Source organism: Pezoporus occidentalis, unplaced genomic scaffold, assembly GCF_034315485.1.
Source record: "Pezoporus occidentalis ecotype Australia unplaced genomic scaffold, CSIRO_AGI_Poc_V1 ctg41, whole genome shotgun sequence".
Classification (NCBI taxonomy): domain Eukaryota; kingdom Metazoa; phylum Chordata; class Aves; order Psittaciformes; family Psittacidae; genus Pezoporus; species Pezoporus occidentalis.
Genome location: NW_026915736.1, coordinates 1,465,497 through 1,476,169, shown reverse-complemented (window position 1 = coordinate 1,476,169; position 10,673 = coordinate 1,465,497). Strand labels below are relative to the sequence as shown.

Below are 10,673 nucleotides of genomic sequence, written 5' to 3'. Positions count from 1 at the left end.
CAAAAGGTACAAGGCAACTGAAGCCCACCTGTCATTCAGGAAACACGCACTGGCAGCTTTTGCATTGTCAGCCAATGCTCCAACCCTGTGCCACACACAGCCTAAAGGAAGATGCTGTATGGAACCAGCTACAAAGTCAAGAATCAACTGCCAAGCACAGCAACATTAACCCCAAAGTATTATTTACAGCTGCAAATAAATTCCACGTTTTCAAATGAACTAAATAAAAGAACTTCACATTTAGAACCAGCAACTGCTTTTGTGTTTCACTGTTTCTTAAGATAGGGGGCTTTTGTTGGGTTGTTTTGGGGTTTTTGGTGACCCAGAACCCAGCCAGATCTTGTCAGAGTGGGAGCAGTCACCAGGTGACCACACCCTTTCAGACACATCACGAGCTAATGGCTGCACCTAACATTTGGTATAAAAATCTAAACATTTGCACAGTTCTAATAATTTAAATAGATGTATATTTCGAATGTTCAAGCTAACTCCAAGAGCTGGAACTATGCTCTCACATTTAGCATTATTAAACCAGATACAATTTCAAAAAAATCATGCATTATTTTGTGGTATTATTTCAACTGTAAAAAGCCAAGATGCTATAAAAGATTGTTCTATGGCAACTCCTTCCCCTCTTCACACGAAGTAAACACTGGATTATTAAAGGCAGAACGTAAAGGACGTTTCAGTTGTCTTGTCCTTACGGAGAGGTGCTCTGGCTCAGTGACGAGCAGTGCTCACCACTTCCCCTTGCAGTTTCGCCTCAAACCCGGAGAGGGCAGCACACTGCGAGCGTTCCCACGGGAGATGAGGCACTGGGAGCGAGCGACTCACGCTGTCACACGCGGGCCACAAACGTAAAGGACGAGTACCAGGAGACAAGGTCTGATAAAGTCATTTTAATGGAAAATGTAAAACCCCTTTCAACTTCAATGTACAAAGCATGTGTAACACTTGCACTTTTAACAAATTAAAGCAAGCCAATGTTTTAAAAAAATACATCATTGAATGTATATATGTATATATTTACATAGCATATTAAGTTTAATATTTAGCTTTAAAAGTTCACATAAATTTTACCAAAATGAGACAATTTTTTAAATAAATTACACCTTTTGAAAATGTTTAATTGTACACTGAATAGCTTCAATAAAATACTGAAGTGTTTGTATTTAATATCTACTTTATATACTTTATATTTTACAAAGTTTACAATTATTTGGCAGTAATTTTCAGATTATGACATGACTGCTGTGCGGACTCAGCAAGATCCCAAATGCAGGCAATAGCTGGTGTTTGTGTCCTACTCTCACAGTAACTGTCTCAATGTAGTGAAAAATATCTGAATTATTTTAGCAAACTGTACAAGTCACATTTACATTTGATCAACAATATAGCATAGAATTTTGTGGTTTTTTTTCCAAAAATAAATACATCATCTTAGATCTTTAACATTTCACAAACTTCATGTACATTATAATACAGGACAGCAGAATGCTGCTGAATCGTTTGCAAGTCTAACATGTAATCACAGTGGCTGTGATATGAAGCTCTACCGTTGCAGTGTCAGTAACAAGTAAATATGATGACTATTTTTTCTTGGCACTGATGGTTTATGAAGCTTAAATTAGTGTGCATACTGTTCACCTATTAGAGAAAATAATCTCCAGCTGATGTTACCACAAAAAAGCAGAATGCGCTCAGTTTTCATCCATGTCTTCCAGTTCACCTTCGTGAATCTTCAAAGCTCTCACCATTTCCTTAACTGCATGATACAAGATATTTTTAACCTGCGAGAACATTGGACAGATTTTAGTAAGGCCTTCCACGAAGGAACTCTGCAAAGTGACTACATTCAGGATTGAGCCCTAATCATAGTGGATGGAAAAAAACAGGAAGGCTACATCAAGCCAGTGCTAAAGGAAACACCTTCTTACACATTTCAAAACATAATATAGCATAAATAAAACAAGCAGCTCAAGGGGAGAGTCATTTACACCCCAGCATTCATGCTGCTGCTCATTGTTATTCTGTGTGAACAGCAGCAAGGAAGTAGCTCCATGCACTGCTCCGCATTTCAACGAGCCTGAGCATGCCCTGCATTCGCAACAGCTTCCCGAGCAGAATTCATTTCCTACCTGCAGTTTATCATCGTAATTGATTTCTTCCTTTGACAGCCTCAGCTCCTGCGTTAAGTGAAAGGACTGTACAAGATGTTCTGGAGACACAAAGTCTTCAGTTACTTGAACGCAGCTGTGAAAATTTTGCACCTATCCAAAATAACAAGAGGAGACTGATAATTAGTACTTTGGAGTTATTCTTTGGCAGAGATACCCAGGATAACAGTGGGCCTTGAGATCTCTTAAACCACAGGCTTATCAGACTGAAGGGCGTCTCTACACATCTTATGTAAAGAGCAGTTAAGTGCATTCACATTAGATAAGCTAGTTTCTGGCAAAAGGTACACTGAACAACACACATCTGCCTGCGCTTCGGCACTTCTTCCTGTAGTCAGCTCCGACATTCATTCGACATACTCCGATGTGTTGTATTTCACCCTTTTACCAGCTGCACAAGCACTGCTGCCATGTACTACTGCTGCACACCCATGCCCAAAACACTGCACAGACCGACTCCACAGCAGCCTTGCCCTGCAGGACCTAGCTCCTCAGGCCACGGAGGCATGCTGAAAGCCTACACTCCACCAGGCACAACTGCCACATCTGCTGAGAAGGAATTGCCATTGGAAATTAAAGTATTTGAACAAAGGGCAGGTTCAGAAAGGGGGAAGGAGCAGGTTCTGTTTTCTATAAGCACACTTTCTTACTGGTAAGAGACAACTACTGAGAGAAATGGACACCGCCTCCTGCCACACAGGTCATACCTGGAGGACAGGGGAAAGAAAAAGCCATATCCTGGTTGTGACCTCACTACCAACTCCTGTTTGTCCTCTTCAGAAATGTACAGCATCAGGTTTTCATCCCTGAACACTTACAAATTACACGTCAAAAACCTTATCTCCCCAAATCCTAACAACTGCTCATGAACTTGTGCAACAATGAGTCTGCCTCTTACAGAGGCTGGAGAGCCCCTGCCACGCCAGCAAACACACAGTCCCACCCTGCTCAGCACTGATGAAGATCTGCCTATTTTAAGCTCGAGCCTAGCAAACGCTAGTTTTTAGTGCGCACTCAAGAATTTCTATTGTGATACCTGACCTTCAGAAAACCTTTGGGATCTACACAGCTGAGGACACGGCACTTTCCTCTTCAAAAACACTGTCTGAGTCTGCATTTACAAGGTAACCTGCCCCGTTACAGGTGATACCCCAGAGGTAATCCCGAGCTCAACATAAGTGTTGCGTATGGGATTTCTGCAGCCTTGCAGTCACCAAGGACAAAGCAGGGCCTTTCCCCGCTGTAAATCAATCACAACAGAAATGCTTCCTGAGAGGAAGAGGGTTTGTTGGTGTCACACAACCTGCAAAAGGCAGGAAGCCAGGAGCAAGAGAACAGCTGCAGAAGTGCCAGCGCTCAGCTCCCGCCAGCACTCGGGGGATTTCCTAGAGCTTGGCTGAGACACCCCTGCCCTGTGCAGCAGCCAGCTCCAGCCCACTGCTCCCCCTCAGGCTTCTTGCATGCTTCAAGTCTCCACCAGCCCTACTCTTCCTTTCCACCCCCAGCAAATCCCTCACCACTCTTTCACTTTCTCTTGACTGAGACAAGGTTTTACCAATTCCCACCCCCACGCCACCCCCACTGCAGAGTGGGCAATATTTGCTGCCCTCTTTCATTCTGCTGTGCGTTAAACCTCCTTCCCTTCCAGGGCCCGTCTTATCAGTGCGCAAGTCTTTGCAGGGAAGACAGATTTTACCCAGCTGGTCTGGTACTTAACATGGGAATGCCGAGCTGACAGCCCACAGGCAGTTCTATTTATAATAGTTATAATACAAGCTGATACAATGACACACACAAATTAGTATGTTCAGCAATGATTCCCCTGAGGTTTGCAGGGTGAGGATTACAGCACTCCCACGACTGTGCTGGTTCCAGCTGAACAGAGGTAACAGCTTCTCCCCAGCCCATGCCACACAGAGGTGTTCCAGCAGGGCAGAGGAGATCGGTGGAGAGCTGAACAGCTTCAAACCGGGGCCAGGACAGGGAAAGGTGAGTGGGCAGGGAGGAAAGGGACATCCATCCTCGTGGCTGCACCTCCTCACTGCACAGCCATTCCCTCCTGTCCTTACACACTGAGATCAGCCATTTCCTGCATGGCTTAGCTCTGGGACCACGCTCAGCCCAGCAGCTCTGCATGTGCAACACCCAGACCTTTATCCTACATCCTTATCACATCACCAGGATGTTGCATTACCTCCAGCATGTTATTTTACAATATATAATCCTCCTGTTCAGTCAAGATAATGCCACTACAACATTGTAATAACCTGTTCTACTATGAACAGGTTTTGCATGTAGCCTTAACAACACATTTGAATCACCAACTCAAGTATCTCTAGCTTTTAATTTATCACTAAAATACTTCGCAAATTTGGAGCCACCAAATTAAAATCAGAAAGGGCATCCCTAGAGGACAACTGTGATACGGGATGACCCAGTGTGGAGCAGGAGAAAGGGCAAATAGCTCAGAGTAACAGTAAGAAAACCCCTTTTTTTAGCTGGGGAAGTTTCCAAGCAGAGCTAAGGGTTTGCTGTTACAAGCGCCAAAGAGGAAACAAGGCCCAGACACAAAGCTAAGCTCCCCTACTTGTACAGCCAACTAGAAAGAAGAGAAAATCTTAGAGTGCACCAGGCACAGTACATTCAGGGAAGCATCTGCAGAGGAGACCAGTCCAATATCTATTTCTGAGAGCAATTCTTTCCACAAGAGGTACTGACAAGGCTACTCTGACCATCACAGCTCACAGGAGAGACTCTCCTCCCACCCCACCACTGGAACAGTTTGCCTGTTGAAATGATCACAAGGGGGATGTAACTGCTGTTTGGAAGTACACAGGGAAGAAGGGGAAACCTGGGAAGCAAGAGGAATGCTTTATGCTACCATAAAATACTAAGAACAAGGTACTTTAAAAGGCATGAATCCATAGAAGCCGAGGGGAAAAAAAAGTGTGTATATATATGTGTATATATATATATACACGAAATACACACAATCTCCTCCATGTGAGAGCAATAAAATTCTAGACCAGAACTTCAGAAGCAGCAGTGTGACAATCCTAACTGGCTCCAGGACGGAAGTGTCTGAGCTTCAGTATGCAGTGACCACAGGCTGCTGGGCTCCCTAATTCCATCCCTCAGCCTAATTTTCTCTGCTCCACAACATTAACAACAAGCAAGTAAAAATTAAAATGTTATTTTATCACCAAATTTAGTATCAACTCGCATCCAATTTTGATTATTAAATATTCATGATGTGCATGTAAATCTGAAACACTTAACATGTAAACTTAATCTGGAATGCATTCTTGTGCAGACTTATTTTTAAGTGTTTAAATGTGCTTTGTATATACGAAGTGTCGGTGCTGATCCTTAAGGTCAGTATTTATGCATCTCTATATAGAGAGTACTATACAAGTACATGAAAGAACACGATGCTTTCATTTCCTCCTACGTGGCAGATTCACAGGAACTTCTTACTGAAGATGAAAAGGTTCTCAGCTTCACCCACTAAGGTTTAAAACCACCATGTTATTATCCCCTTGGTGCCAGAAGCTAGAGCATTACCACTTCAAATGCAATCTGGAGTTTAAAGCCAAAGAGATAAAGATAGGAGTGGTCTTATTTTTGGTCCTTAAACCTACGAACTGCAGGGAAGCCTGGAACAGTCTTCCTACTTCATGTTTTACCTTCTTTATACCTTTATATGCCACATGCTACACAAAACAAATTTCCCAGTATGTTTGTTACTTTCTGTGGGCTCCTTTTTCACTCTTGTATCTGGGATATCTCCAGGGTTTCAAGAGAACAGAGTAAGGCTGCTGGAGGATGCAACACATGACTCTGGGTGCCCTAACTGATCTAGCCTAAAAAGAGCCAAGAATAACATCAATGCCAGACGTCCTTTGTGAAGCCATGTCAGGACCTGGAGACATGGTAGAGGGAAAGGCAATCTACAACAAACCAAGATCTGGTCACCTGGGTTGTTTTGGGTTTTTTTTTTGGATTTTGTTTTTTTTTTCTTCCTTTTGCCAGAAAACAACTCCAAACAGATCACCCAGGGTTAACATATGACCATGTGAAACCATCTAAAGACTCACTGCAATGACAAAGAAGTCTAGTCTTCTAAGGTATCCGTTCCGTTGCTTTCAATGCCCCACCAACTGACATAGCCAGCAGACAGTGAGGGACGTGTCATTACTACAACTCTTGACATTTTTTTCCCAGAGAAAACCCTACTGCTCTGGTCACAGTGACATGATAAGCCATTGCTTCCTCTCTGCCCAGAAAAGGCAGCGGATGGAAGCCTATCTGCAGATTAGAAACCAAACAGCATCTTCTTCAGAAAGGCCTGGCCTTCCTTGAACCGAGGTGGAGATCAGTGATAAATCTTTAACAGCAAGATGGTTTACAACTCCTACTACAGGGTGGGGATACTCCTCATTCCTTGATAGTCAGCTACCTAATTAGAGGTGCTTGACAGCTGGCAAGACAGCAAGAAAGCAGGCTCTATTTCCTGTTGAAACAGGGAAAGGTTCATGGAGTGAAGAAAGAAATCAATCTAGAACTGCTCCTAAATCATACCTGAGCAACTGTATTTTTTTTCCTCTTTTCACCAAGCAGTCTGCAAACTACGAGTAAAAAATAGATTTAAAAAAACCAAACACCAAACAAAATGAAGCAAACAAACCCTTTGTGCTAGGAGAGGATGAAGCTTGCCACATATTCATACTGTTTTTGGAGAACTGCCCTATTGGCAGTACTTCTTCTTACATAACTAAGAATTAAACCCTCCCAGCTGCTGTAAAGGTGGTATCGCACTTCCTGATGGTGAGGAAAGCTGCTGAAGGGTCAGCGATGACTCCTGGCGATTGATGGATCTTTTGTGTAAAAAGTAACTTAATGTAGACTGGGAAAACAACCTCCAAATCCTGTTACAGAAATGTCTTGTTACACTCAAACTGTTTCTACAATTCTCCTATAGATGAAGACAGAAACAATGACATCCAGGTATTTTTATCTGCTTGGGTTGCTCTCCCTGCTTCCCCTTGTGTTTAGGGTAACTTTCAGTTTAGAATTAAAAAAAATTAAAAATACTAACCTGACTTTGCCATAACGACATCAACTTATTTAGAAATCTGCTAATGAAATGCAGAAAATAGTGGTGAGTAATAGTGTGCTCATTTTCCATTTTAAAGGAAAAAAGGAACAATACAATTCCAAGCACTCAAGTTGCTCTATGTTAGTACTGGCTGGTCATCTATGCAAACAGATGTACCTTATTATAAATACCTATACACTTACCAGTAAGAAAAAAAACCAAACCCTAATTTCAGTACAGGTGTAGTTATGTCCTTGAAAAAAGTTATTTTATTGTATTTATGGTTATTTAATCCTGTGTCTTTAAACGAATGTATGTTACCTGATGCAGTGCTCCTGCTGGTAGAATAATAGCATCACCAAGAAACTGAATAACCGTACAAGTTTTCACACCGTATTCTTCAAGAAGTCTTTGGCGAAGTTTTTTGTTCACATACCAACTCTGATCACGTATTGGATCATGCTCTGGTAAAAGGTCCAGGCCTTGCTCTTTTGCTATCTGGGAGAAGATAAAAGATCCCAAGTCACTTTCAAAAGAAGGTGAACTTTTTGCTGATGAGTTGTAAGCATACCTAACTTTATGAAGCAACACTACTGTGTTCCCAATACCTAAATGAGACTTTAGTTAGGGATTCAAAGGAACCTCAAAAGGAACTGGGAAGTCCCACTGAGCTGAAGACATCTACAGGACTCCCATTCCAAAGTGTAAAATTTTGAAGAACTTGGCAGAACAATCTATTAATAATCAACATGCTTTGTGTGACTTCTTTCATAAAGAAAATAAAATCTGACCTCAAGAGTTCCTATGCTGCCAATTCCTCAAGCTCACAACCTTCAGTTTTGACACCGACACACAACACCAGCTCAGGAAAAGAAAACAACAAAACAGCAGATAGAACTAAGGGTCATATGGTGCTGGGCAACTCTGCTTGAGAATGGGGCTGGACTAAAAGGACTTCAAGAGGTCCCCTTCCAATCTCAACCACTCTGTGACAAGAAGCTATTCTCCTACCATCCTGTCAAGGAATCCATAAAAAGATAATGGACATAAAAAAAAAGAAAAACAACCAACTTGCTGACAGCAGTAGACTTAACTGCAACAACCATCTGTCATCAAGTTAACCACAGAGGAACAAATATTACCCTTAATCTATGGCTAACTGCCAGTCATAGTGACTAAAGATAAAAAAACACATCACTAATCCACCTGTCATGACTCGGGCCAATTACCTTGTATTTTTATTCATATTTATATTAAATATACTTAATATGATGCAGAGCTTGAAACTGTTCTTGTGTTATCACCCTTCTTCTGTACTAGTAAGATACTGAGATTTTCTCTTATCAGCAGGTGAAGTGGTTCAAAGGTCTAGTCATCAACTAATCTCCAATTCACTATTTCAAAAATACCACACCACAAATACGAGGCAGTGGCAGCAAATGACAAACTTTGTTTTACATAGCATCTTAAGTGCTTTGGCTTTGAACCTGCTGCTCTCAGAGTTCCACAGTATCCCTTAATTGCTCTGAAAGAAGAAACTCTGAATAATACCTATCTGTCCACCTATTCCTTTGCATTTGTGATTTTGTTCACAACTCTTTTCCAAAGGGGGAAAAAAAAAGGGAAAAGCCACCATCTACTTTATGAGCATGTACTTTGTGAATGAACAGAAAAGTCTTGCTGTGTAATTCATCACCTCCTGGAATTAGCTTTATTTTATTTACTAATGCTCAATTCTCCCCGCAGTTCAGCTTGCCAAAGAGAAATGTTTCAGTCACCAGAGGACGGCTGCTCTGGGACTGAAACAGTGCCTCACTGTCCAAGAGAATTTTTAGTGCTAAATTTCTCAGGCTCTTCCTGCTCACAGTAAAGACCTTTGGCCTCTGGCTTGTTTATGGACCCCTTTGGTCTAGCCCATTAAAATGTATCGGATTTTTTTTTCCCACAGCAGAAGACAGTGAAGACTTCTTTTCCTTGTGCGACCAGTGATAGTTTGGTATTTCTCTGGTTCATCAGGACTGCCTTCTAGAACATGAAAGCATGCTGAAGACAGGACACAGAAAACAGCTTCTATGATGGTATCTCTAAATTTAATGCCATCAATAGACATTCATCCTACATGGTAATGACCTGAAAGGTTCTGCTGTCTTCCTAAGGAAGAATGCCAAAGGAAGATCTGCACTGCAGCTAATGTTGAACAAGTGTGCTGCTCTTGGATGCATTATCCCCCACTGTTTCCACCTTCACTATGAGCCAAGGCATGTTCTTTGATCTCCTGAGCCTCCAGAGTTTGCAGGCTACCTGTAACTCTTGAGAAGCAAATATGTACCATGTTATACCATCTATTTGTTGATGATGTGGCAGGTCAATTATAACTTAAATGCTAGAAAGCATTTTGCTTCCTTTCCTCCTTTCCCTAAGCACAGGGGTTTGTAGTTTTTGCCAGCCCTCTTTTGATTTACCAGTTACGTGGATTATACTTAGAAAATACATATTATGAATCCAACCTTTTGCAGGAACTCCCTTATCTTGTCAGCATCTTTGCCCGCATAAATGTGCCATAAAGCACCAGGTAATTCACTTGAATCTTTCAACCGCTTCCTTAAAAGGTCATCCAAATCTTCCTCTTCCAACTTCTTCAAAACTCCTAAAATTCAACAAAAATGTTTTGGTTTGTTTAAGTGAGATAGAGCAAAAAAACTTAAACTAAACACCTTCTTTTCAAATTCCTTATGTGAGATTGAGCAGATCAAAGTTTGCTGAATACAACAGAAGCCCCCAGGTTACCTTTCTGTTTGGTGTTTGTACAGAAAATGAACACCAATTAAAAAATATTTTTAAGGTAACTTTTTTACATCTTTGGAATTTGATAAACACATTTTTCCCACCTGAAATAAACAAGCAGGGCTGGCACCAAAAAATTACAGATGAAAAAGGCATTTTCCTGCAGTCAGCAAAAGCAGCATTTTACAGACTGCTCTGCAGCAGCTAGTCAAGAAGCTAGAGCTCTCCCAGTATGCTCAAGTTTGGCGGCAATTAACTCAGTGCACACACAATTGAAAACAACGCAAATTAAAGACAGCAAACCTTACTGCAGCTGTATTAAGTCACACCCAAAATCTACATTTGATGATAATGGAATCAGAGGATGAAAGAGTAAGGGGAGAGAAACAAAACTATTTCAATGATTTAAAGACTGTTTCACATAAGCAATAAACCTCATACAGACAAGCAACATATACCAATTTCAGCTCTCTGGTGCTGAAAAATTACATTACAGTCCAAATCCAACAGAGCAAACACAGCGCATCCAGAGGGAGCAGAATAAACACAAGCTCTGGCAAATACATCATCCTGACATAACTGTTAGAACTACCACAGCTTCCAGAGAAAATTCT

At 41.5% G+C, this 10,673-nt stretch overlaps 1 protein-coding gene across 5 annotated transcripts in view; it reads right to left on the bottom strand.

The window, feature by feature from the left end:
• Nucleotides 1-884: 884 nt before the first annotated feature.
• The window catches only part of JMJD1C (jumonji domain containing 1C), a 164,430-nt gene continuing 154,641 nt past the window's right edge, over nucleotides 885-10,673 (bottom strand). For all 5 annotated transcript variants that reach the window (XM_062633977.1, XM_062633978.1, XM_062633980.1 and 2 more), the window contains 4 exons: nucleotides 9,783-9,922; nucleotides 7,597-7,773; nucleotides 2,139-2,270; nucleotides 885-1,790 (listed from right to left, as the gene is read on the bottom strand). In XM_062633977.1, the coding sequence (XP_062489961.1) occupies nucleotides 1,701-1,790; nucleotides 2,139-2,270; nucleotides 7,597-7,773; nucleotides 9,783-9,922 (539 nt within the window). In that variant the 3' untranslated portion in view covers nucleotides 885-1,700. The remainder of the gene's footprint in view (nucleotides 1,791-2,138; nucleotides 2,271-7,596; nucleotides 7,774-9,782; nucleotides 9,923-10,673) is intronic.